Source organism: Botrytis byssoidea, assembly GCF_014898295.1.
Source record: "Botrytis byssoidea strain MUCL 94 chromosome Unknown BBYS_008, whole genome shotgun sequence".
NCBI classification, from domain to species: domain Eukaryota; kingdom Fungi; phylum Ascomycota; class Leotiomycetes; order Helotiales; family Sclerotiniaceae; genus Botrytis; species Botrytis byssoidea.
The window spans coordinates 968,468-996,229 of record NW_024065849.1 but is presented as its reverse complement, the minus strand read 5'-3'; the positions used below and the strand labels follow the sequence as shown (position 1 = coordinate 996,229).

The 27,762-nt window shown below is 43.3% G+C and overlaps 5 protein-coding genes across 5 annotated transcripts; 1 reads left to right on the top strand and 4 right to left on the bottom strand.

Annotated features, from left to right (window-relative positions):
• Positions 1 to 343: 343 nt before the first annotated feature.
• Positions 344 to 2,637, bottom strand: EAE97_004917 (uncharacterized protein; the record flags this gene model as incomplete). The annotated part of the gene is made up of 4 exons (XM_038875429.1): positions 344 to 549; positions 613 to 1,542; positions 1,651 to 2,044; positions 2,101 to 2,637. The coding sequence occupies 4 exons, from the start codon at positions 2,635 to 2,637 to the stop codon at positions 344 to 346; spliced, it is 2,067 nt and encodes a 688-aa protein (XP_038733786.1).
• A 2,120-nt stretch (positions 2,638 to 4,757) lies between these two features.
• EAE97_004916 (uncharacterized protein) lies at positions 4,758 to 7,457 on the bottom strand (the record flags this gene model as incomplete). Its single annotated transcript, XM_038875428.1, has 3 exons — positions 4,758 to 6,037; positions 6,834 to 6,841; positions 6,889 to 7,457. The coding sequence occupies 3 exons, from the start codon at positions 7,455 to 7,457 to the stop codon at positions 4,758 to 4,760; spliced, it is 1,857 nt and encodes a 618-aa protein (XP_038733785.1).
• Positions 7,458 to 16,765: 9,308 nt separating this feature from the next.
• EAE97_004915 (uncharacterized protein) lies at positions 16,766 to 17,201 on the top strand. The gene is made up of 2 exons (XM_038875427.1): positions 16,766 to 17,154; positions 17,199 to 17,201. The coding sequence occupies exon 1, from the start codon at positions 16,975 to 16,977 to the stop codon at positions 17,128 to 17,130; it is 156 nt and encodes a 51-aa protein (XP_038733784.1). The 5' UTR covers positions 16,766 to 16,974; the 3' UTR covers positions 17,131 to 17,154; positions 17,199 to 17,201.
• A 1,275-nt stretch (positions 17,202 to 18,476) lies between these two features.
• EAE97_004914 (uncharacterized protein) lies at positions 18,477 to 19,080 on the bottom strand (the record flags this gene model as incomplete). Its single annotated transcript, XM_038875426.1, is given in 3 exon segments — positions 18,477 to 18,638; positions 18,657 to 18,839; positions 18,970 to 19,080. 3 exon segments carry the CDS (start codon positions 19,078 to 19,080, stop codon positions 18,477 to 18,479), a joined length of 456 nt encoding a protein of 151 aa, XP_038733783.1.
• Positions 19,081 to 22,514: 3,434 nt separating this feature from the next.
• EAE97_004913 (uncharacterized protein) lies at positions 22,515 to 26,544 on the bottom strand. Its single transcript, XM_038875425.1, has 10 exons — positions 25,862 to 26,544; positions 24,683 to 25,811; positions 24,373 to 24,632; positions 24,240 to 24,318; positions 23,891 to 24,118; positions 23,534 to 23,798; positions 23,398 to 23,484; positions 23,228 to 23,343; positions 23,127 to 23,180; positions 22,515 to 23,056 (listed from the first exon to the last, which is right to left on the bottom strand). The coding sequence occupies exons 1-10, from the start codon at positions 26,343 to 26,345 to the stop codon at positions 22,969 to 22,971; spliced, it is 2,790 nt and encodes a 929-aa protein (XP_038733782.1). The 5' UTR covers positions 26,346 to 26,544; the 3' UTR covers positions 22,515 to 22,968.
• Between the last annotated feature and the right edge of the window lie 1,218 nt (positions 26,545 to 27,762).

Sequence of the window (27,762 nt, the reverse complement as noted above, 5' to 3'; positions counted from 1 at the left end):
AATAAGTAGTATTAGTATCATCATAAAACAGCCTTATAGTTAACTCAACTTGATACGATATGATTGGTTTATATTCCAATTAAAACATGATGCGATGAACTTCATGTCAAAAATCTCCAAAATTGAAATACATACTTTGATTCGCTTGATCTTCTCTATAAGTACTAAATACATCACCCTATTCCAAACCTATTTACATACCACTTCATTCCTACTATACTGCGCATTTCTCAAGCCCGTGTTTGTCAAAGTGGACAAAAGAAATAATGATTGTGAAGCAAGTGACTAATAAACGGTTGGTTTGAGAACAGTACAGGTGACGTAGTACCTACAGTAGTAGGTCCTAATAGTCACCATTAGAATCTGATTCATAAACCGAAGTTTCTGATGGCTCAACATCAAACTCAATTTTGTATTCCCCAGACTCAGCTTGACGCTGGCTAGCAGCGAGTATTAGCTCTAGGATAGCCTCATGCTCTCCCATGGCAGCCCAGTAATAGGGCGTTTGACCTCCTTCATCCTTTAAATCAACTTCAGCCTGGTCAGTTGCTAGTAGTAGCTTGACAACAGCCTCATGACCTGTCCTAACAGCCCAGAAAAGCGGCGTTCAACCTTTTTTATCCTTTGAGTCAACCTCAACCTGATCCGTCGCGATTAACAGTTTTACAACAGACTCATGTCCTTCCTTGGCAGCTTTAGACAGCGGCGTCTGTTGATAACAGTCCTTAGAATCAGCATCAATCTGGTTAGTTGCTAACAATAGCTTGACAACAGATTCATGCCCTTTCCTAGCAGCATGTGATAATGGCGTCCGTCCATAATAATCCTTCGATTCAGCATCAACCTGGCCAGTAGCGAGTAGCATCTCCACGACAGCTTCATGTCCACGATCAGCAGCATGCCATAGTGGCGTTCGACCACTGCGCCCATCCTTTACGTCTGGATGAATCGTATCAAGTAGCATCTTGACTATATCTTTGTGCCCTTCCCCAGCAGCGAATGCCAGTATTGTCCGACCGCATTCTTTCTTTGACTTGTGCGACGATGGATTTCTACGAAACCATGCCAAAGAGTACTCATCTTGTGCGTCTATAAGTTTGTTACCTGCTTTTTCGTATTCTCCCAAGTCATTCAATATCGCTATATCGTTCCATAATCTAGTGGCTTCTCCTAAAGGTCCTACGCGCTCTACTCTTGAAAGTAGGGAAGCTTGACGAAATATCTCAGCCAAGGTCTCATATTCTTCTCCATGCTGCATGTTTCCATAGGAGCTCTCCCAGTCCCAAATAATTACAAAGTCCCGCAAGAATTGTGTTTTTGATCTTGAAATTTGAGGCCATTCATCACGGATCAGCACATTTAAAGGAGTTGCCGCAATCACGACCACGGCAAAGTGATCCTTACACAGTCTGATTATCGAAGGTTTGGAGGCTCCATCTAGAAGGCAGATAATATCATGCTCTTGAATGGGTTTCGCTGAAGCTTGAAGGGTCCATTCCAATGCTTCACCAAAGTATTTCGTATAGATGTTAGGTTTGATACCTATATGCTATTTATCGTACCTCCTTACGGTAGATACCTGGCCAATAATGATGCCCTTGCATTCGATCACTGCTCATTGACTAGAAGTCTTCAGGATTACATCTTTACCGAGAATAAACTTGACAAGTTGCTGGAGCACTTCTTCCCACGAAGTTTCGTAATTTGGCTGTAAGCCAGCCTTTTCAGGATCTTCAGAGCTCATACCAAGCAAAGCATAAACCTTATCGCGACGGTCTGTAGCTTGACGGATATGGAACATGTCTATCAATTCAGCTAAAGATCGTATCTTTAGGGAAAATATTTCTTGCGAATTCGCTTTGAATTTAGGTTGGAGACCAGCCCGCTCTATTATTTCAATAACTGAAGGAAGAGTCTGCAGTTCCGGAGAATCTGTATAGGAGAGCTCTAGAGACTTCACTCCCGCGCAGAATGCAGATCCAGCAATGGTTATCGAGCCACACATAATTACGACATGTTGAGCCACGGCGACTTCCTGAAGCACCTGAAGTAACCAAGTCAATATCGTCTAACAACTTTGGCTGAGAATGTGTTTCTCACCCAGATACGTTGGAACCATGGATTTTGAAGAAATTTGATTATGTGTTCCTTCTTGACCACTTCCTTTGAGTTTCTTCCTGGCTTTTCATTAGAAGCTACTTGTATGTCCTCAAGTACCCCCTTTATTTCTTCTATCTCCTCTCCAAGCCAAACTACAACACGACTCGCACTGTTATAAATCCTTGCCATAAGCTGAACTTGCTGTCTCCGCTCTTTATCGTTGTTTTGATTAATGCAGATAGCATCAACCCATAGGATCCGTTCGAAAGAGTGATCTCGAAGACGCAACAGAGCAGCATGTAAATTCACTGTGACTTGAAACTGTCTCTTATCTACAAAGATTGGCAAAGTATTGTTCGGATCACCCCATACATAGGATACAGCCTCATACAAGTGAGCTCGTGAAGTTGATCTTCGTAGAGAATAATCTCGAAGCTCGCAATGTAAAGGTGCAGCCTCATCTTCACTTGGTAATAATAGAAGCAGGCGAATATTCTCGCCACTTTCTGGAAGCGATGAATATGAATAGGAAGACATAGCAGATGATACTACAAATTAAACATTAAATTTTGTTGAAGGTACATAGATGCCTAGAGGTACTCCCTCACAAGTGCGGGGTCGTCAGCAGCACGTGATATTGATGCTCACCTGACCAGATTTCGCGTTTGTGATATCGATCTATGATCTTCAGCAAGATTATGAAGGACGAGAATCCTACGCTGTTGTAGAAGAGCAGTTAGCGATAGACAAAAAACAGATAATGGTAAGATACGTTTGTAGTGATAAAGCTCCTTACTGAACTTCGTAGGGAAATCCCCGAGTGATCTATTCGCCAAGGACAATAGAGATATTTATTGATACGCTGACTGAACTAGATGCAACGATAAATTAGCACGTTTTCTTTAATATATTTGGACCCGAAGCGCTTCCTTACATGCTATCTATAGATACTCCCGTCACTCTAGCGATACTACATGAATGGTTGAATACTCAGACCGATCGATCAGTTCAACATCTCAACAATACCTCAACCCTTCATCAAGTACCAACACACTCAACCAATCACCACACCTTTGTCGGATCTTCTTCGACCACCCTCCATACATTCAGCAAGATTAGTTACTGCATAGTCTCCTTATATTTTACCCAATGCTCAGTCATCCAATCTCACCATACGCATGCTCTGTCATACCTACCCATCACCTCAACCCTCCGTTCCTCTCTAATCCTCATCCACTCTCCAACTACATACTAGCACAATCATCAGGAAAACTACACCCATAACCATAGAAATTTTTAACCTAAAACCCAGCCTCTCATCTCAATTTCATATTCCCTCTTCGCTTGAAGTATAGAATTGCGTACATATTACATCATGCCATAACATATCATACACACCACACGATACAAAATCACAGCACCAACTTACTGAATGCTCATCGAAGCACTTCTCTCTCATCTCATCTCCCCAGAAGCTTAGAAACTCGGAATCTTAGAACATATAAAAATCTTCGAAGTCTCCTGTTATCTCCACCATCTCCACTATCAATTATCATTTTCATCATCATCTATCTCAATCTCAATTCCAATCTCATGCTCATTCTTAACCACCTTCTCCTTTCCTACTCCTCCATCCCCTCCCCCATCCATCCAAAGTCAAATCTCGAATTGCAAAACCCCAATCACTCAACAGGCAAACAAGAAAATAAAGAAATATCATACAACCTTCTCTCTTACTATCTATTCTCCCGCAAGAACCTCGCTACTCGCACATCACAAAAAAATCCACATACACATAAACATAGCAACCAACCAAGGCAAACCCAACCAGACAAACGCCCGGGGTTGTATCATGATCCTCGCAAAGACGTAGATCGAAAGATCGAAAAGAAGAGTCACCCACACTCCGCTACCTAGGTATACAATGGACAAATCATCCTATATGATATTCCTTGCGAATCGAATCCATTTCACCCCACCCCCGGACCCTTCAAAAACATCGAAAAAATCCCGCTCAAGATGAATGGATAATGATCATGATAATAATACACAACATACAAACAAGCAAACAGACAGATAAACAGATGCGTATGTATGCATACACATACACTTGTGATTTTTCTCACCACAAGACAACGAAGGATGAGGATGAGGATGAGAATAACACAACATAACATAACATAAAATTGGCTCGATTTGACTTGGCTCGGCATACATGCATGCATGCATACAATAAAAAATATATAATACAAGAATCAAAAGATGAATAATAACGACACGAAGGATGAAACACCCCAAAAAGAATTCCCTGGTCCCCCGTAAACTCCCGTCTTGTAAGTTTTTAAATGCATGTCCGCCTGCCTGCCTGCCTATTTGGAAGATGGAATCCAAGCGGTAAATTCCCGACCGTTCGTTCCAATCCCTACATTTGAACCAATCGATCCACCCATTCGTCCAATCGCATTTAATCCAACCCAAATCCGATTCAACCCAATCCAATCCAATCCACCAAGAATGAGATATTAAATTTTCGTTGCTTGAAAATCACAAGATCGGAAAGCGAGAAAGGGGGCAAGATAGAGATGAAGAGATGTGCACATGGTGTTCAACAATTAATCAATAAATGGCGCCTGGCAGCCCGCCCGCCTGTATGGAATTTATTTCCTTCTTCGAGAGGGATCCGGATTTTGCAGGAGTCCGCCGATATCCACCCGGCTACTACGATCGCCCTGTCCCCTGACATCCATTGGAGGTGCCTGTCCACGTATGGGCGGGAGTTGCAGATCCGATGTTCGTTGCGTTTGAGTCTGAGTTTGGGGCTGTGAGGGCGCTTGTGCTTGTGCTTGTTGTGGTGGTTGTGCTTGAGGTTGCGCTTGGCCTGATAACATATCACCCATGGGCGCTTGCGGGTAATTCATTTGCGCGCGGGAATATTCCGGCGCTCTGGTTGGGGGTTGTCCATATGAAGAATTATTATTTGGCATGGCGACGGTTTGCGCTGGAGTTCCCGGATTTCGATATGCTAACATGTCGCTCCCAAAAGGAGGATTCGACATGAACGGCGAGGTTCCTGGGGTTTGAGAAGCATAGGATAATTGGCTCGGGGTTTGGTATGCATAAGTGGAGTCACGAGATAAGGAATCTCTCGAATACGGCGAAGATGCTTGTTGGAACGATTGCGGCGTGGTTGGGATATGAACCACCAAAAGCACAAAATAAATCGAATCCTTTTTTGCGAGGCCCAATTGCACGTGAAAGCCCCTCTGCTGACCGTCTGGTGTCTGGAACGTAAAGACTTCCGGTCGATCGGTTCTTAATTGCTGCATCTCGTTGGGTGCAAATGTCAAGGACTGAATCACCCTATCTTCCTCCTCTTTCGAAAATATGGGAGGGAGATAACTTGGATCTCGACTTCGTCGCTCATCTTCGAATCCGCTCTGTAATCGGAAAATCTTATCTCGATCGCTAACACTCACAATATCATGTAACTTTCTCCCTACGACTGAGTGTGCACCGACCACTCCCGAAAAAGCCTGCGTTGTTTTGGCGATTTGCATTTCCATGGTGAGAAATGCACATGCTGGTTCATAAGGTACCATACGCTGATTTGCCGGCATCCCTTCTCCGTAAACGTTGGTATTTATTGGTGTGGGAACCATTGAGTGGTTCATTGGATTTCCTCCTTGCGATTTGAGAACTCTATATCCACTGTTCCGCTGAGCATCAGAATATGGAGTCGAAATCGAAACGTCGCCAGTAGAGAACATGGGCATTGGTCTTCTCATAGTATCTGCCGGCGGTGGATAATTCGATCCTGCTCCGTCGTATCGAGGCTCGCGCTCATCTCTCAGCCTTGGACGCCCCCTTTTTTTGTGTTGAACATCAACACACGTATCCTCCTTTCCATTGCTTAGACATCTCGAACATGGCCGTTGAGCTAAAAGTAGAATGAGATTAGTGTTCGAGTATCCTGAGTTTAACCCCAACAGGTTGTGCAATAATTAGGGTTATCTTGTGAAGTTTAGGATTGTTCGTGAAGTTTGAAGGAACTTCTATGCGGAATGGACCGCTTGGTTCGTATTTGAAAGTTTCATATCCATGGGCCATCATTGTCCCAGAGCTTTGGTTGAGTGTTTAGCCAAGCCTAGTACAAGAGCACCTCGTGTTGTACGACACCCTGCCTAGTACATGCTGCAACATACATGGATAGGTTAGGATCGGGAACATCCCATGGTAAACATGAAAGATTCCTCAACACTCAGCGCGCCACGCCCGAATATTATACTCTTATGCGTGTTTGATGCGAAGGCCGAAAAGATAGTCGTCACTTGATCCAACTTTCATTTTTGCACTTGTTCGCCCGCCCCCTTGGTGCCGAACACGGCAATTCAAACCACCGATCGAACCGTTGGAGCTGCCACTAATAGTAGTATTAAGCTACTGGAGCATGTTACTAAACAAATACATTGCCTTAACAAAGATTTAAGTATCCTGGGCACATGATGAAATGATTTGCCTAACAAATTATGTTTCCACAATTACTGGTGTTCTCGCTTGAGAATGTAATGATAGATCTGTTCCCGTCAATCGCATCGAGGACAATCTTTTGCCATTGAATCTTATTAAGAGTGCCTCGGGGTAGTGAATGAAGGTACAATGAGGTTTAATGTGTAGTTGAATATCTTGAAGGAAAAAATAACATGCGCCCAAACTAGAAACTTTAAGAAACGTACCGTCACATCTAGAATAAGTTAGCACAAGGCACAAAAACATTCTAAGATCACTTACCTAAGATGGGCCCTTTTGCAAGGTACACAAGCAGATGCCACATGCCCTTTAGTTTTCCTCTGTGACTTTGGAGAAGTGTAGCCAGGGGCTTCTCCGATTGATTGTCGTTCCAATGCCGGATATGGCGCAACTTGTTGAGCGGCATATAGAGCATGAGGGTGTTGATGGGGCGCCATCTGCGGCCGAGGTTGCTGATATTGGTATTGTGCCGACATGTCTTCCATTTGATATTGTGGATATGAGAGCTGAGGTTCCGGCTGGTAATTCCTTAAAGGTACACCACCTCTCATCTGATTGAAATGTTCTTGTTGAGAAACGCGTCCATCTCGGAAGACATTTCCCGTTGACCCATAGCTTCCATGACCGCGATCGCTGGAATCCAGGTTGTGTCTACCGGGAAGTGGAGGAGACCCTGACATGGGCGGAGAGGGATATGCCCAAGACTGAGCTCCGTCGGGTACCACTCTGGCCCAACTCAGGTCAAGAGAAAAGCGAGCCAGGTCTGATTTTCCTCGCCGTTCACCTAGCGGGACAATTGAATGATCGACTTGGTTCGTTGGAGATTGCATGGAAATGATCGTGTCCTAGTGAGGTTGCAAAATCCTCAAGAAGGTCAACGCTGTTTCGATGACAGCACAATGCCTTCTTAAAGGTATATATAACACGCTCCGGGTTATTTCCCAAGCGGGATGCCCTTTTCAAAATCAAGGGGATATACAAGTTCGATTTCCTATTTATTTGACAATGCTATAGCTTCATTTAGTATATTGCTTCCTGGATACTCAACATTGGCTGGAACTAACCTGGCCGAAAACAATGTCAGAACTTCAAACAAGACCTGAATTCAAGAAGTTTAAATGGGACTCTAGAGCTTCCAGTCCCGAATTATGCACGAAGAGCGTTGTCGAAAGAATAACGAGGGCCGCTGTTCTTGAAAATTGGTAAGATGGTTTGGTTTGCGCTATTTCCGAAGCAGACTGAGACAAGAAGGACGAGACATATACTGAGGTAATACTGCAGATGCGAAATGTTCGTGACTATCTGACGTGGACGGTGAGCTGCAGCATGCACCGAACAATCTGTGTTGATGTGCAACTTCCGTGGGAAAATGTTGAAAAAGCTTGGGGAGGATTCCGAGGGAGGGTACAAAGGTAAAATTCTTGAATCTGGGGATGATATTCGGGAAAAGTATGAACTTGTGATAAATCGTGGTGGGGTGAAATCTTGAGGGCAAAGAACTAGGTTCGTAAAGGCCGTGAAATTGACAACGGAGATATAAATCAAGATGAAGTATTGGCGTATCTTGGGAATAATAAGTATTTTTCCAGGTAGATCCAAGTTATGCGTTCGGAGGAGTCAGGCAAGGGTCAAGGAAGGGTTCGTTTGGTGTACCTTGAATGATTGTTTGAAGTGGATCGGATTTGTTTAATTTGACTTCAGGTAGCTTGGATGCTTGTCAAGATATATATTATTGCGGGTATTGAAGGTGTGTTTGAATTTTGGACTTTGGAACAATCGGATGAATTGATGTATGAGGTAGGAGGGGTGGGGAGTGGTTGTAATACTTTGGGAATAGCTTTCTTTCTTTCTCTTTCCCAAATTAAAAAGCTTAAGTTAATAGTGGGTAGAGGGGAGGGAATATCAAAAAGATTAAGTCCCAGTGAGGAGATGAATTAGAAGTTCAAGTGAGTGAGTGATATAAATGAGTGAGAATGTTGAAGTAGGAAGTGAGAGGTAGTTGAATTTACGTAGATAGTCATGTATTAGTCGACGACCGATTTTGGTGTAGTATATGTAAGTGTATGGTATGTGTATATAAGTGTGTATAGTGTATAGTGTATAGTGTGTAGTGTAGTAGTGTAGTAGTGTAGTAGTGTAGTGTAATGTAATGACTGTATGATAGTTAGACGTGGGAGTAGGAGGTAGGACAACTTCGGTTGTATGTTGATATGTATGGATATGATGTGTATGTATGTATGTATGTATCTAAGTATAATTTGGATGGGATATAGGTATGGATATGTATGGAGATATTCTTTTTAGAGCTTTACTGGAGATTATACCGATTTTACTTAGCGCGCCTGTTCGTCTTTACTCTTTCTCTCTCTTTTTTCTTTTTTTCCTCGTGGAATGTATTCGGCTGCGACGTCAACAGGGAGTATTAACAGGGAGCAAGGATTCAGGAAAAGAAGGGAAGGGAAAGGGAAAAAGAGACGTGCAGTAGAGGAGGTGTTCGCTTGGGTCGTGTCGGTTTTTAGAATATGGACTAGGGGAATAACCTAGGTAGGTTGGCGGAGGTGATCTTATTCCGGTCCTGACTTAAGAAAAATCCTTGTAGATTGAGAAAAAAATAAAAGAAAAAAGAAAGGTTAGTTTGATTCCTTTAATAGTTTAGAGCAATTCAATATAAGATAATTATTGTATAAAAGTAGAAATTAAGAAACTTTGGAATCTCTCTTTGAGTACGGTCCTCTAGTACTGGTAGTAGTAACGCTTTCTACCGAGTAGCAATCAGTAGAGTGACTGAACGATTGGGAATAGTGGCAATGGATAGGATATCAGTTGGCAACTGACAATGGACAATGGACAATGAATACAATGAATAGTTGTGTAATTCGAGTGGTCCCCGTTAGCATTATAGTAAATTGACTAGACCGGCTAACTAGAATTTGGGGGAAGCGGCACATCCGCATGTACGTCGTAGATACTAGGTAGGTAGCTGTTGACCCTTTGCCCACCACAACATTTTTTCAAGATTCATTTGATTGTTATAACATAACGGAAAAATTATATCTGGTGCCGAGAAAGGCCTGATGCCATGCGGCGATGTATGAAAATAAACGGATCAAGGTGAAGACTGGGGTTACAAAGGAGGAAGATGTATATTAAAAAGTAGACAGATATCCATACGATTTGGGATTTGGGTGGTGGGAAGAAAGTTAAGGAAATGATGGTGGGGCGGAAGTGAGTGACAGGAAGGAAAACCGGTAGAAAATAGATGAATTGCTAATAGTTTTGGGATTCAAAAAATGGATACAAATCATCTAATACGCACGTAGCCATTTTGGCTAACGTTTGATTGTGATTGCTACCGAGGGATTGGTGATTGATGATTGAACATCGAATATTGAACACTAAACATCGAAGGGATGAATGAGATGAAGGAATGGATTATGGAGGAGGGGAGAGAGAAGAATGGGAGATGGTACGAGTATCAATGCGCAAATATGTCGTTGCAAACTGTTTATACGGGTAGCAAGATTCCAAGCGTAGATGATCAATTAAAAACTCAGTCCCTCATGGTTTCTCTCATTCTGATTTGAATTTCCCGTTGAAGGTCTCGATCGTAGTCTTGGATGTTATTAGTCGTGTCCTCAGCTAAGGCAAGGCAAGGGAAGGGGTAGCATTGAACGTCTAATCCGTATTTTGATGAGTAAGAACAAGGAGGAGGATATAAGAAAATAACCCGATGCTGATAGAACGACTAATAGGGAATCATAGAACTCGAGGTTGTTCCAGTAGGAGCAATACTGCCAATTCATTCATTTACCCGGTTCGCCGTCATTGTTCATTCTTCATTCTTCAATTATAAGTTCTACTCCATCTCATCCCGCTTCTCGTGCTATATCGCCAAGTATAACTTGAGATGTTTTGACTACCGTCTTACCATTTGATCCGCCTTATCCTAAATCTTTATTCATTACCTGTTGCGCTTCGCAATCCTTGTTCATATCCAGAGATTTACCCATCCGTGAACATGGGTGCTTTCTCATGGTGGACTCATGCAATGTGGTTAACTTATTAGGCACGATATGCCGAGGAATAATTGACATCTCGGAGATGTAGATGGGCGACCTTGGAGTGAAGGAAAATGGGAAGAGAGGACACCTAGAGCTGGGGATGGCATTGATGCCAGTGTTATTAGGATATTACTTTCTTGGTTCATCAATGCCGTGTTCGTGTTAACCTTTTCAACCAACACATCAAAGCATATGGGAAGTTGGATTAACATTACCCTCTCTTCTCTGATCTGATCTGATCTGATCTAAACGAGGAATGACTTTTGCATTTGCTTTTTACCATCACATGTCGCAAATCTTATCGGGAACTTTTTACCTCCGAGCGGAACACTCATCCACTCATCCACTCATCCACTAATTCATCATCCACCGACAATTCTCTGTTGCCCAGTTGAGTCGAGCCTGTAAGCCAATCCCTCTGCTGCGAGGGTAGAAGATGAAGCTACGGAGATATACATTATTAGTGTATCAATGTGGATATCAGACCATTCGGAAAGAAAATTCAATAATCATACCGGCAACTTGTAATAATTTCCTGTTTTCCCTATTTTCCTCGGATCTTACCGTGATAGCCAAGAGTGACTTTGAAAATCGATTGTTCTAAGATTTGATGATTTGGGTGAGTTTGATGTGACGATGATATAATCGGCCATTGACACCTAATAATAAGTATCTATCATGATTCATTTATCCATTCCTTACTTAGCGAGCCATTCTTTTGTCTATGTCTACCGGTCCTCGTGGTATCTTTTAGTAATAGACAGGAGTAACCTCAATATCTCACGTCTACTGCTATCATCAATCCCATCTACATCGTCCATGTCATCAAAATCCTGTATTTTAAATCCCCTCAATCCCATCGTCCATCTACCGACCTAGTCCTTCGTTGCAATCTCAAAACAACGCTTAGACTCCTCATAACCTTATTAACTTCCTGTCTGCAACAACACTTGGACTTAGCACCAGCGCCAAGAATCATGTCTATCTGCCAGTGCCAACATGTAAAAAAGATTTTCAGATGAACATTATGCATTAAATGATTAATGAAGAGCAGAGCACATTCATTACCCAGTTGAGATAACTGATTTATTATTATTTTCCGATTGATTTGATCTCCCTATCGATCTCCTCTTTCGATATTTCGATACACCGTAGGTAGGTATATCTTCATGTCACATGTATTCGAAACCTTTTGCCTACCGACATCGTCATTCCCGACATACGTAAATCCTTTTTGGGGCGACGATCCTCATCTGCCCTACGGCGGCTGCGTGCAGGAGAGATGCATGGTTCTGTGAACTCCTATCCCCCAAACAGACCAAGCTATCTTGACATTCCACAAGACTCAACCAATGATACTTGATGTATATAATTTGAAATCATCCTCCAGTGATACAGAAATATTGGAAGATATGGAATAGCGACAGAGGTACTTGTTCTTGTTACATCTTTGGTTATCATGAGAGGTAGCATAGATCTCGTTGATTTACGAGATTAGATATTCTTTTGGAAGTTGACTACCAATAGACTACCAGTCTACCAGTCTACCAGTCTGCCACCTCCTACCTTGAATGGTACACGCCAAGTCTTTTCTTTTTTTTACGATCTGACCTCGGTGGTTGGACATGCCGCATGCGTTCTTCTAGTGAACTTCTAGTTAATCCCCATCATTCGGTAGCTACGGCTCCTCGGCGTCACCATGATTGGTTCATTATTAATTGAAAGCTTGTTGATTCTTATAACAATTTATTGCAATGGTTCCCATCATTTTGGTCTGTCATTTGGTTTATCTTCATTGTCACATCAAATTTACCGTACGTACTATCCCATCCACATTCCATCGACCGCCTCGACTACCTTCGCCTAATACTAAATGTTGTGTCTTTCATTCACTACCTATTTTCTTCTTCTTCTTCTTTGCTTCACGAGACAATCTACGCCTGGCGTGGCGTCTCTTATATATTCAAGAACTTCCATCGATAGCTTGTGACCAAATGAATCGTGATTCTTGTGACTAGCTAGCTTACCTGGCCTACCTAGGTAGTAGCTACAGTCCAACGGACTGACCTAGTTATTATTGAGGTTGATTGCCGGTAGTTCTAGCTGGCGCGTTCATGAGCCAGTGACGACTACTTTACGGTTCATACCGGCATGATTCGTCTGATATCTAAACTCTATCCACCTCGCTACCACTCAGTCTCCGTATTGTGATCAATCAAGAGATCGGTTTTTTTTCTTTTCGTTTTTTCTTCCGAGTGAAATGATTGGAAAAGGGCAAATAAACCGTTGACTTTGATGTGCGTATCCATGATTAAGATCGATTATCGGTGGAGAATTAGCTTTGACGCATTAGGAGCAACTACTAGGGATTCTCTATATTGTCCGAAGTCAGCTCCGAACCTAAGAGCCTACCTCCCTAGCTAGTATGTATCTCCATACAGTACATTGATTGAACGTTCCCAGGGTTTTCTTATTTAAAAATCTCAATCAGTACACAAGCACACGAATACACAAGTATCTACGAGCCTACTTACTCGCTACTAGTTAGCCACCAGAACACAGCGTGAGGTTTATTTGGGGTTCACGCCGATGGCTGCAGTTTGACAGGGCCCCATGTCGTAAATTGGATATCCCTAAATCTTACGTGACAGGGCAACAGACTAGCACGACCTTCATGGTTTAGTAGCTCTTTAGCACGGTCAACTCGAGATGTTGAGAATGTGATTTAATTAAGAATAAATTAATTCCATCTATATTTCTCCCAGAATCACACCATGATAATTACCTTCATCCGCACCCAGTCGACGCCAGTGAGCCCAGGTGTCGATGGAGGGCCAGTTCAATCTCAATGTCCCAGTATCCCATTCTCCCAGCAACGAATATATTAAAAGTACAAAGGACCTGCTTCCTTAGGATCTAGGTCCAAGGAACCTACGAGCCTACCTAGCAAATCTCCCCTCCAAGTCTGGTACGGACGGCAACTAAAAAAAGGCATAGTACTAAAAATGGCTGATTTAATTAATTTAATCAATTCTCGGTTGCGGAAAGCCTCGTGAACATTACTCAGTTCGGTTTGGATATTTTCAATTCTGTACTAAAACGACAAGAGAACACATAACTCAGGATAATTGTTTGACAAACGTGGTTATGATGAGATTACAAAAAGGGTACAAATGTTATTTTGCCCCGCTCATTCTTTCCTCCAAATCTCTTCCACCTTACTACCTTGCTACCTTGCTTGCTTGCCGCTCGCCACAACTTTTAGTACACGACCATCGCTTCTGCTTCGGCCCATGCCTCTGGGTCACATCTACGGATTGCCTAGCGATGACAGATTTTCATCTATTCATTCTTCTTGTTCCCGTTTGGGAGAGTGGACGCTCGAATGGGAGAATGTCACTTGATAAAAATAGTGTTTTGGAATTCTGGATTGCATTGTGGATTCAATGTAAAGTGTCTCGAGGTTCGTTGTTTATCAATTTGGAAAATCGTTCATCTATAACACTTATGGAAAATTGTGACAGCTCTGGGGCGGGCAGGGAGCATGATCGTCTCTCGAAAATCAGAAAGAAGCACAGAAAACGGCTCGATGCAGTAGCCCTGTCAATAGTCCAGTTCCTCTTTACAGGTATGATCAGTCAAGATTTAGTCATGGGCGTCATAATGTATGTATCTTTTTGTTCAGTGTTAGGAAAGCAAAATGAAGGTCACTCGACTTCCACAGAAAATGCAAGGTAGATTGGTAGGTTCATGATACTTGATATGACTGTTCTGATAATAATCGCTGAACAAGGGGGTACAGATTCGGGGAAGCGCTAAGCCTCAAGAGTACCCAGGACACCACGTTATTTCAAGCATTGTTCACTTGTTTATTACAGTAATATAAGCCAGGTACGAGCCACTTTGGCATCATCATGCATGCAATGATTCCCCTTCCTTGTAGACCACAACGAACGGGCGTGTTCCGGGGACAGGGGAATTTTGATGAAGCTTGGACAATGTCAGTTTTTTTTTCCCTTCTCATCTGGGGCTCCAAAAAATGTCACTCCAAGGAGTTGAGAAAAGTGTAAATTATGGCGAACGTGCCGATGGAGCACTCCACGTATCTACTGTTCTGCAATTAGCTTGGATATCAAGAAAGGATCTTTGGTTGGAAATATGGTTCGTTATTGATCGTTCATCCAAGACCTAGGTATTCACATACTCAACATTGAGACAGTATAACGAGTCCCAAAATCTAGATGGAAGTATTGGCAGTAACTTGAGATGACTACAATCCCAAAACAGGGCAGGCTTTCCTTCCGATTACCTTTCATACAGCCTTTTTATACACAGATAATGGAAGCACACGTAGTACGAGATACGAGAGCGATGAACGAGAGCAATCCATTCTTCAAACTCGAACCAGGGGGCTACTCAACCAACCCACAGACTATTTTTCCGCACAAGCGAAATTTAACCAACATAATCAGTGTACTTTGTCGCCAACCTCCAAACTCATAGCCAATACCTATGTAGCTACCGTAAGTAATCAATTAGGTTTCGGCAAAGCCCAGAATGTCGTATTTTTTCAACGTTCAAGGCTGGCTAGACGAAGCTCGAGCACGTTCCTAATAATCTCCCGACCTGGCAATTAATATATTCTTCCCATGAACGTTGACTGCTTTAGATGAAAGTTTCCTGCAAGGTGGGTTACACATATCTCAAAGGCTAATAATGGGTGCAGACAAATTACATATCCTAGACACCTTAAGAATTTGTCATTGATACTGATCAATAGCGAAAGTTAATCCGTCTCCTCGAAAAACTTTGTAGTAAGCAATTAGTTAGTTATGTCATCGTTATTGATGCTATATCGATGCTTTGACTACTGGTATAACTATAATACGAATAGTATTAAGATACTAAGAAGAATGTTCGGTGAGTTTTTGGAATTCCTCGCATGGCACTAACTTGATTAACCCTGGGCCTGCCTATATGAGCATCGTAATATAACTACTGCCCCTCTTATCTCAACCCTTCCGAACCTTGCAATGGGAGGGATTGCTGGATCAGATCGACCGCACCGCGACCTTGACTAGTGAACTGTGATGGTATCATTACAGCGTTCCATTTTCCATGTTTTCAATAAGATACCTATGGTGATGAGGTGGTTTGTTTGTATGTACTGGTGTTGTACCGGCAAGATCTCATCTAATCTCTGGCCTCGTTCCGAAAAGTCTGGGATGTTTTATTCCACCCCCTTCCCTTTCCCCTCCCCCTCACACCATACAATCAGCAAGTCCATATTCGCTCGAGAGTTAGAGCTGCTACATAGAATACAGCAAAGCACAGAACTGATATCTACTTGTACTACATCTGTCTGATAGGCGCAACACAGAAATGGGGATGGGAATCCCTTCTTGCTATTTTCTTTTTCGATCTCAATCCCTTCCAATGTTGGTATTGCTATCGAACTTCCTGCAGTAGCGTCTTCGCTTGGCCCTTTCGGTCAACGATAGCTTCGGAGTTTTTGCTAGATCTTAGCAGCGTTGCACGGATTCCGGATGAAGCTTACTGGTGTGATGGCTGATTACTGTATTCGAAATGAGAGGTATATTGCAGAGAATCTGTTCCAAACATTGTCAAGCACCATTGCCTGACGTGGACAGTAAGCTCACCCACCCCTTGGTAATCCGTAATACGAAACTCCCCAAAGGGTACATTGATATGGATAAAATGATCTTCAACGAGGTCTATTGGGATCGCTACCCGAGAAAGAAGGATCTAGCCTGGGAAATCAACAAATGATTGGCTGGAGTGCTCGGAAATGCGGGGAGCATGGAAATTGCGGCACACATGAAAGCAGAATAGATCTCATTTCAAGCGCTTCAACGGAGAATTACCTAGGAACCCGTTCGCACTCGAGCCTCTCCCTGGCCAACTTCAATCATACTACTTCTTTTACTGTAAATTTCCAAAAGAAGATCTATTAAGTACGGCACCTAGCAATGATACATTGGTGAGTATCTATCTTGTCTGGTCCAATTGATTGCGTCTCGGAAAAAGGGTAGCAAGGCACGTATCAAGACCGAGAATAAGAGTGTAGGAACAAACACATAGTCAAGTTACTTGAGAGGTACGTATCGTGACCATGCGGCAACAATAATCCATGAGCAAAAGAGATTTCTCCAGCTACCACTTCCATCCGACAGTCTGGTCCAGGCTTTGATGAAATTTGACTATTTGACTGCTCTGCTATGATCTGCATGGAACAATGATAGTCAGTCACGGTACGTAGCGAAAAATGCCTATAGCTGACGATCATGAAAAGCATGATGTTACAGTACCGGTACATGTTTTACTCCCCCGATTGGCGAGGAGATCAATGCGGACTCTATGTCCGCTCTTGACTGGATCAATCACAATTTTGTCAATCTGTACGTGTGTCGTGGTTGGCTAATTATAGATCGCGGGTTTAATGACTGTACGTAGGTTTTATTATTCGATTTTTCATCCACTAATTACAAGTAGAGTCTGCATGTGGAGGAGAAGTCCAAACATGACGGGAAGATGATGCTCTGCTAAGTCACTTGGCACACCTGCGAACGTCTATCTGTGCGTCCCATAGATGTCGAGAGAAATTAGCCAACGTTCACACTTCATGTAGGAATTTATCGTTGTCTTCAACGTTTTACACGAGGGGTGAAAAAGAGGCTTCACTGATTATCATGTCAAGACAAGTCAATACATCTGGAGGCTGGACTATTGCACGCCATCTTACAGCCACGAGGCCTTATTTGGGTTTTGAAGATAAGAAAATGAATCGGGATTGCCGAAAGTTTAAAGGTCTAAGACCGGTCTAAGTCGTAGACAAGATATACGGGTATATAGGGTTGAAGGCTGCCGAAGTTGGCTAAGTTGGCTAAAGTCTCTATGGAGGGATTCATTAGCCTGATCATATAAGGCTTGCATAATGCGATGAGCACATGAGTGTGAACGAGTGGGGAGTGGGGGTGAGGCTGACTATAATGGTTCTTCAGCTGCATATCAACGACACATCTCACGAGTTTTTACCGCTTTATCTCTGAATTTGGCCATGAGCATGATGACGCTTTACCGGTTACCCATCTTGTCCATTCATTGCTCGTCAGACGGATTCATATTATCGTCGCTATGCATGATGGTCCATAAGACCGGTATACATAAGGATAATCTCAGCCGTCTTATACATACGTGAAGAAAAAACGAAAATCATCTAATCAATGATATCTTATCATTACCTATTGGCATCTATCGAATGCCAATCAATTTTATAGTTTGCACTACCGACTTGACACATCGGGATCCTAAAATGGAGATGCAGTCATTGCTGAGCCACACTACAGGTTCTTTCGGACGAATCGTACAGATCTTTCGAACGGCTCTCGGGCTTGATCCATGAAATCCTCCGCTTTAATGGGTGATGGTGTGCAGTTTGCGGGATGCGTGGCATCATAGCGGTGGCTAATACGCTGCGTCGCAATTGATAGGCTGACAGGTTGAGTTGTGAGCGAGAGCCTAGAGGTGAACGGACGTTGATAGTGTCCCAGAACTTTCGATAGAGCTTAGAGGAGAACCATAAGATATATCAACAATGCCGCTTGTCAACTTCGAACATTAGATGAGACTGATGAAGTTAGTGCACCATCTTCTTTTTTCATGCCATGATTTTGCAAATAACAGATGTCGAAGAGGTCAGCATGATTTAGAGGATTAATTGATATATGTTTACTCTCAATATGGCAAACGAGAGTTCGCCACCTGGAATCATGCACCGTCTTTAGCCTTGGAGATCCAGTTAGGAGCTTTGTTATGCAGTCTTAATCCCGAAGAGCTGTACGGGGAAACCCCACTACTAGCGCTGTCAATGCTTATATTAATATTGATTAAAGTATCCCGGCAGATCATCTTCAAGAGGGAACCTTTATCCTAGTTCATGTCACTTACAAAACTATGAACGCCCTCCAAGCACTCAGTTATTGCGTCCGTCCAATTGAATTCTCTGTTATCCATGGAACATGCCGACTCTTCATCTGGAATCAAGCCATCGTCTGAGTCAAGACTTGTGAGATCGGAGGAGACATGACGTTGACGGTCGCAAGTGATGCCTCCTACAGTTGCAACCAGACGCTATATAGTATATAAGTCCCAAGTAGAGTGTATGTCTCGTACCTCCAGTACTAGATCCACGCATTAAACAGTCCAGTGTACCACTAATGAGCCACCCGTTGTAATCCTACCAAAGCATTTTCGATCTCACGCTCCCGGAAACAAAGCCCGCTAAGCCGCGGTATCCGCTCAGTGCGCGTTCTATAGAGCTCACGACCGGACTACGTTCATCAACTTGCAAGAAAAATTTATTTCTGAGCATAGCAATAGCTGAAGTAGATCTTCAATGCTTTGAGAGGATCTAGCTGAGACCACTGGCCGACCCGACTCAACCCACATCTATCTGTCCGAAGTTGTAGAGGAAAGCTCCTAGTGTCTCGGCATCCACTGTCGGAAGTCCCGTCGCATTGAGTGTCCATAGAAGAGCTGAGATTGAGCAAAGGGATCCATCTAGCCCTATTTCACGCATTGACTTTTACATCCGATCGTCACTATCTATCTTTACGAGAACTCAGATCAAGAAACTCGAGAGCTCTTCCTTGCGATGACTGAGCTTGCTTTCCAGGCTGAGCCATTCTTGACTACAATCCACGCGACGCTAGCCCATCACGTTGTTCTACCCCCTTCGTCTTGTCAAAAAGTAAGACACACATATTCTCCTTCCGATTTATTACCTCCGGTGACGATCCAATTTGTTTCTAGCAATCCTCGTGCGCTCAGGTTCCACTGTTCCACCCGATTGTGCGTTTTTTTGTCTCAGTTTCTCTCATCTTTCCGATGTGTCTCAGTCGCTCTGCCATTCCGAGACATGCTGACTATCTTCTTTTGGGTCATATTTTGCTACGGGTACATTGCTACCCTTTTGATTACGTATCTTCACGTCCAATCGTGAGTTTTTGAGATCAAGGAATCTCCAGGGAGAGATATGTGATCATCTTACACTTCCTATTCGGGCGAGTTCTCTTCCCATTTGGGAATTCTGGCCTGATGTGAATGAGTGTACAGCTTTTTGTATCACTCTAGATTTGGGATAACGTGGAAGTGCTTTTCTTTTCTTTCGCACGTGGTGAGACGAAATAAGAGATAGTATTGGAGGGTGTTTTTCTTCAAATTCCACATTGGGCGTGTCCCTTCCTCTCCCTAGTGAACGCCGGTTCGTGGAAGATAATCTGATGAGATTGCGCCACATACTTCATATTCTCCTAGAACTTCTCGAAAGAGAAATAAAGGGACAGGCATCAGGCAGATCATCATCTAGTACTATGTTCAACGAATATTCATTCCACGACTGATATCCTTGAATATTCTGCCTCACATAAAAATTTGTAGAATCCATCAGATTCACACTTTCAAATTTAATGATTATACAACATCTCAAAGTATTGAAGCTATGTACCTATCGCCAATCTTTCCCACCGTTCTCAATCTCCCTGTCTATTTCTCTTCATGCTCTCAGCCTCAAGCACAACTGCACACACCCGAAATCTTTGCAACCACCCCACTGCCGTCCGATCCTCATCCTCAATAGCTACACCATCATCAGGAACATGCCGAACTTCCCTGTCGCAGTTTTGTGTCGCCATGCAATGTAGAAGAATCTAATTTCTTTCCTGCATGGGCGACGGAGGGGTTAGACAGTTTTGAGAAAATCCTCCTACGCTTGTGATGCGTGACATATGTATGTAAGTCGACAGGTATGCAATGTTGATATTAAAACTTGAAAAGTACGCTAAGACTCACCGAGTTGTGGGAATTGGTGTAATCGATTTCTGGGAGATGGAAATGTAATCTTATATTCGTCGTTTACTCTTTTTGCAATTTTTATCTCCTGAAAACCGGAATCGTTCGTCTCGTATCATTTTTTGTATCCTTGGAAAGTAAGATACTAAACGTAAATACACACTGTGTCAAAATCAATTCTCACTCATTTCCTCAACCAAGCAAATACAAATTCTTGCAATAATCCACACACACACACACATTCTTCTAGTTCTACTCCCACGCAACAACCAACTCCATGTCCCATCCCCCGTACCTCCTCCAGATATCTCACCGAATACCGCCGCTGCACAACCCAGCAACTAGTGATCATTCTATTCCTCATGGTCACTTCTAAACGGCACATCGTATGTAATAGATATGTATGTCTGATACGTACCTACGTATATTCTAAGCTTACTTTTGTCTACCCCTACCCTGATTTCACTCGAGCAGCACAACATATATACATAATTACATATCTCCAGAATCCAGAATCCAGAATTAAGAGTCTATTTTCCGTTTTCCAAACTTCTCTGAAAGGCTAACGCCCACTTCACAAGTTCACCCAAATATTGCCTGAAGTGTAAATACACAATAGCATATACGATACATGATGTGCATCGCATTGCATCGCATCGCATTGCGTATCATACTTTCCCTTTCATTCGCATCTGCAAGACTGCACGAGTATGAAATTATCCACGCAGTGCAGTCACTACATGTCATATCCTAGGATAGATTACATAGCATAGCATAGCAAGCCCTTCACACCCACATACCCACATCCCTCTCCCTCTCCCAATCCTCTCTTCTCGTGTTTCCACCACTCTTGCATGCATACATGCACACACGCATATAAGTAATACCACACGTGAGGGTTCGAAACGGGGAGTTCGTCCATCCGCACACATATCAATCGATCCATCTACTCATCCAGCTAGCATAGCCTATTCTTTCCCTTCCCCAAGACCCGCATTCCCTATTCCAATCCTCACTACTCAACTCTTGCCCACCGGTCTCGGAGTCCGCACCCGAACACCAATTTCCCGGCCTCCAGCCTCTATCCATCTTTCAATTAATCCCAGCCACGACTTTACTCTCCCTATCCATCCATCCCTTCCACGAGAAAGACACCACCCATCGCATCCCCCCTTCTCACAAACCACAACCCGTAAACCCTCCAAATCCACACACCCACACCCACACCCACCCCATCAGCACCCCAGCCCCCTCCACCAACCACCAACCACACCCCGCACCACCAAGCACGGCATCAAACTCCCCGGCTACCCACATATCACACCCATCTCACACACACACTCCCAGTCCCTACCACAACCCCCATCCCACCTCGCACCACCTCCCCCGTCCCGTACACCCACCATGTACCTCCGTACCTTCGTACCATCATATATATAGAGAGACGAGGTACGTACCTACGCCTCTTCTCTCCCCCCTCCCGTGTTTGTAGTCCGTTATTTCCGTGTCTGTTCATGCGTTTGTTATTCCATTTCATTTTATTCTATCCCATCCCATCGTATCGTATCATATCACATCGTATTTCATGTGAGAAAGAAGGAATGGATGAGTAGGTGAACGAATTAAATTGCTGGGCATTAGAAAGCTACAAGCTACGTGTTTTTCTTCTTTTAAAATGCTTAAACATGCAATTGATACCATCATTTTTGCTATCGATGTTTATATTGTTTGATTTGAATGACATCATTCAACACATTATAATGAGGAATATCGGACGGGAAAAGATCTTTCTCACAAAAGAAATAATGTACCCGATGTGTGACCTCTTCAAGAATCACTTCATTGCGCCCACAACTACCTACTCATAAACATATAAACATCAAGATACTAGATGAGATGTAACAAATACATTTCAAAAATTTCCCCCGGATAAACTCAAAACTGCTCGAGATGATCCAATATTTGAACTCTTATACGGAATTTATTTTAGGAGGGTAGGAATTTCCTAGCCGGATCGCAGATTTTTATCAATATTACAGAGTGCAAGTATTACCGATTTAATGACAACATTGTTCCAATTCTACAGATTTCTAATTAAATCTGGCAATTTGTTATGAGAAGAGTGGCGACTGCCTATACAGGTACAAGTATGATGATTGCTAACCCCCTAAAATGATGTACCACAACGCCCATTCAGCAAGTAGTCCAGTACCCAAACGCGCGCCAGAACAGCAAATATAGACAAAAAGATAACATTGGCTTATATACTTTGTGCTTCAGCTCGAAACGCCAACTGTGATCATATCATGTTAAGGAAGCGAGAAAGGGCAATTTATTAGCGGATAATTTCCGTCAAGATTACACAACACAGTGCCGCCGGGAGATTTCGGATCTGATATGATTATCAAAATCACAAACGACTTTCAATACCCGCGAAATTCTCCTCTCCCGGCCAATGTGCTTCAGGCCAGACGTATCGCATTGCTTCCCAGATGTGTCTAGTGGCATGTTAGTCCTCGAATGAGAACAGATAAATGGATGAGATTATAGAGGAAATAAAAGTCATACCTGACGTGGATGATCTCTAGGCCATCCTTGACTTCTTGCGGGACGTCTTTGATACTGAACAGTGTTAGTGTGCTGGCTAAGTTGAGAGGAGAACTGCTTACTCCTTTCTATTGTTTGCTGGTAATAATACAGTCTTGACACCGGCACGGAGAGCTCCAATGAGCTTCTCCTTGATACCTCCTACGGCAGTAACACGTCCACGTAATGAGATCTCACCCTATAGAAGATATTAGTGCCCATGAACATACGAGTATTGCATACTGAGACTTACCGTCATTGCCATAGTTGGGGGCACAGCCTTGCCGGAAAACAATGAAATAAGTGCAATAGTGTGTGCCATACCGGCAGATGGGCCATCCTAGTCAATCCATTAGCGGATTATAACACAACATCATGGGAAAGCAAACCTTTGGGATAGCCCCTGAAGGACAGTGCACATGAATACTCCTCTTCTTCATGATGTTCTCCGATGGGTCATGCGTCAAACCCAGCTCGTACGCATGAGCTTTCACCCAGCTTAGTGCTACCTCGACACTCTCTTTTAGTACATCGCCCAATTTCCCTGTTAGCTGCACGCTACCGCTTCCTGGCATATCGGCCACTTCGATGAAAAGAATACTGCCGTTCCCACCAGAACTATAGGCCACGAGACCTGTGACTATCCCTGGACGACTTTTCTTGCAGTTAGTGTTTACATCCTTACATAAGCTTAAGCAAGGTAGTCTCAAATCCTAGAGACTAAAGATAGTAGATGGAGGGCAAACCTTGTCTTTTCGGCAATTTCTTCATCAAATTTCTCAATACCCAGGATTTCCTCGATATCTTCCACCGACAGCTTTGGATTGTAGTCTTCTGTAAAACTGGTCAGTATTCGCTGGCTAAAGATCATGCGGAAAGAGCCTCTACCCGTATGTCCCGAGTCCTTCGCCTCCGCATATTCTACCGCCTTGGCACGACATACGGATCCAATCTCTCGCTCAAGGTTACGGACACTAGGAGTTTAGGTGGTCAGTGAAGTTCTTGCATTTAGCCTTGACAGTAGCAAGATTATACTAGTAACCTAGGGATGGTTCGGTCTATAGGAAAGAGGAATTTAGGGCCATCAATGCTTACCCTGATTCGCGAGTGTAGGATTCGATGATCTTGGACACAACATCCTGGGTGAACTCGACTTGTCCATCTCCCAGCCCATCTACACAGCGTTAGTGGCCGAATACAATATCCTCAGCTGATTGTGAAGGCTTACTAGTGCGAATCTGCTTTGGGATTAGATGCTGCGAGGCGATATGTCTTTTCTCAAGTGTCGTGTATCCTGACAAGCTAATAGTTTCCATACGATCAAGTAATGGTGGCGGGATGGTATCTAAACTGTTCGCAGTGGCAATAAAAAGAACTTTGCTAAGATCGATTGGTATGTTGACATAGTGATCCGTGAATGTGTGATTTTGTTCTGGGTCTAGAACCTCAAGCATAGCAGCCGATGGGTCGCCATGAAAGTTGGAAGTGCTACAAAGGAGTCAGCTACAGGAATGCCTAAAAACAACAACGTTACTTACCCAACCTTGTCAATCTCATCAAGAAGGAAGACAGGATTTGCCACGCCGACCTTTTTCAGGCCATTCACTATCAAGCCGGGCATTGCTGCCACGTATGTTCTGCGGTGACCTCGAATTTCGGCCTCGTCCCTGACGCCGCCGAGAGAAATCCGATGGAATTTTCGTCCCAACGCAGTAGCAATGGACTTTGCTAGGCTAGTCTTGCCTACACCAGGGGGGCCGACAAGAAGCAGAATTGGGGATTTGTCAATTGTCCTCTTGCTTTTGAGAATTTCAACTTTAGCAGTTGAATTCTCTTCGTCTACTTTGGCAAGTTGTGAATTAACATCATCATTGATACTTTGTTTGAGTTTGAGAACCGCCAAATACTCAAGTAATCTCTTCTTGACCTTTTCCAGCCCGTAATGGTCATCATCGAGCTGCTTACGGGCCCTCGATAATGTATCCACGCCAAGTTGATCTTCAGTCATCTCGGACCACGGTATCTCAATCAAGTTCTCCAGGTAATTCCGACAGACTTGATACTCTGCCTGAGCTGGTGCCATTTTCTTCAATCTCTTCAGTTCCCGGTCGGCGACTTTGGCTGCTTCGGGGGTCATCTTTGCGCTATCGATCTTTTTCTTGAGCTCCTCCATTTCATCCGGTTCTTGATCATCATCCTGAGACCCGCCATTACCTGCAGTACTGGGAGGCAGTGGCACGCCCGACATTGATGGTCTTCGCATACGATGCCCATTTACTCTATTGAATTGCTCGATATCTATGTTTGCAGGGATGTTGGAGGTTGTGACTGTTGTTATTTTGACGTTATTTTTGATAGTGCTGACTTGACGTTGAAGTAAGAGAATTGCTCGTTCAAGCCGATCCTTGGTTGAGAGCGCTGCCAAAACCAGTAACTTTTCCTCCAACGATGCCTCGACCACATTCGCCATGAAATCTGCCAGAACCCCGGCCTCTGATACATCCTTCTTTGCTATGTAAACTTCGAGACGGCGGGCAAGTACTGGGGAGAGTCCGGCGGATGTACGGGGTAGGAGGGATGAAAGTCGCAAAAGGGTCAAAAGTTCTCGTGATAGTTGTTTGAGATGTGCGAAAAGTCCTTGGACGGCTACATCTTCAGTTGGCACATCTGCAAAAGTTTAGTAATTGTTATACTTCAATAAACGCGATCTCCCTTACCTTCGTCATATAAATATGTTACTTCTCCTTCAAGGAATGGCTTCTCTTGTGTTATCCTATCCACCTTGATCCTGGCTACACCCTCAACCAACAAGGCGAATTCCCCGGAACGACCAGTCGTGCCTTCAACCCCCGATATTTTAGCAGCCACTCCATATCCAAAAAGGTCATCCTTCGTAGCTCTCGATGGTTTGATATCTAATCGTTCTCTGGGTTGTGGGGTTTGCTCATCTCCAGTAATCATCTTTTGTCCATCTTGAGTGAGGAATGGCGAGTTCAAAGGAACGCAGGCAATATTGACATTATCCAATCGCTGACTCGGTGTAGTTGAGGCTGCTCTGCTATAAACTCCTGAGAGCAAAGCTGGAATATCTTGACGTTGACCAGATACTGGAATGCGAAGGACTATTCCAGGGAGTAGAACGGTTCCTTTCGCCAAGGGAATAATGGGTAAATTTGCGGTCTTCACTGGACCCATACTCATGTTGCAGACAGTGTGTTGATGATTAATGCGTATGTGTTATCGTGAATTTGATAAAAAGTTAAAGATTGTATGTATCAGTTGTTGTTAATCGTTCTCAATGGTATATAGTCAATAGGTTTGTGGCAAGAATGCTTCATCAATAATGCGAACATCAGTAGAGATAAGGAGCCGAGGTTCGTCATGGTGTACGGGAGTGGATGTGGATGTGGATGTGGATGGTGTAAAAATGGCGGGACTCAATTCCTTTTCCGTTCGCTGTGTTTTTATTCCCCACCAACAACAACACGATACATGTATGTCTTAGAAAACACATGAATTTTCTAGAGACTTCACCGATATTACATATCTCCTAATTATTTTGAGTGCGCTTCATTGGATAAATAATACATCCAAATATCCATCATCCATCATCCATCGGCTGGGTATTCGATTGCCTTCGAAGTGCTATTCATACTTGAGCAAGTCGCGTCGTTCGATTGATTTGTACCAGTTATGCAATTGTATGAGCATGTTGGCCATGCCATTCATTATTCGAGAGCTTCCAAGTTTCCTCGGTATATACTAGGTATATTCATTCATATTCATCTTTCGCATGCAAGAATTCAAGAAGATCGTTTCCATTCTTTCCTCACCTCACTCGGTGACAAGCTCAAGTCATTTTGGTTGAGTAGCAATATGATATATAGGTATACAAGAGTAAATCAGGAATGCTCTTTGCAACAATGGCATATGGTTGATATCTAGCCAAACGCTGTCAACGATGTTTTGGTCAATCTAATCTGTCTCAGCGGACTATTATGCATACATATTTTGGGGCAATTTATCTGATGAGTCTAGCATTCGTCCTTCAATATACTACCCATGAGGAATCTTCTGGTAGTTCCTACAAACATGATAGCCAACCCTTATTCGTCAATCGTAGACGTAAATATTAGTTGGCACGTCTCCCGCTTCGAGTTTCGTGTCTTTTCTCCTGCATTGCAAATTTTTACCCTTTTTTTGCACTTTCGAGACGTTGAATGAGAATACCGAATCATTCATAAATTCACTTATCACGCCTAGTTCCACGTAGCAAAAACTTGACTTTGAGGGTTTGAGGTTTGAGTGGGAAGAATGAGAGTAGAATGGGTAAATGTTCTCTTGTATATCACCAATAATTCAACCTGATGCCATATCGCTTCAAAACGACGATTAGAGGCTTGGCTAGACTATGGGTGGGTACAATAAACAAGAAGTAACTTTTTGATTGTGCATCGCATCTGGGAATATATCGTTTGAAAAGACCGGCCTATCCAAAACGATTCATGTGGGCATAGGGCACTCCGCAAGAGGTTAATGTCGATCTGCTCGAAGTGGATGTAGGTCTGCAGTAACATGTAATAGCAATTGACACTTTGCTTCGATACCCTGTCACGAT

Coding starts and splice junctions, on each gene's coding strand:
- EAE97_004913 (XM_038875425.1), bottom strand. CDS start 26,345: ATGAGTATGGGTCCAGTGAAGACCGCAAATTTACCCATTATTCCCTTG. Junction 24,119..24,239: donor TCCTACACTCGCGAATCAGG/GTAAGCATTGAT, acceptor CTAAACTCCTAG/TGTCCGTAACCTTGAGCGAG. Junction 23,181..23,227: donor CCAGCAAACAATAGAAAGGA/GTAAGCAGTTCT, acceptor AACACTGTTCAG/TATCAAAGACGTCCCGCAAG.
- EAE97_004915 (XM_038875427.1), top strand. CDS start 16,975: ATGCCTATAGCTGACGATCATGAAAAGCATGATGTTACAGTACCGGTA.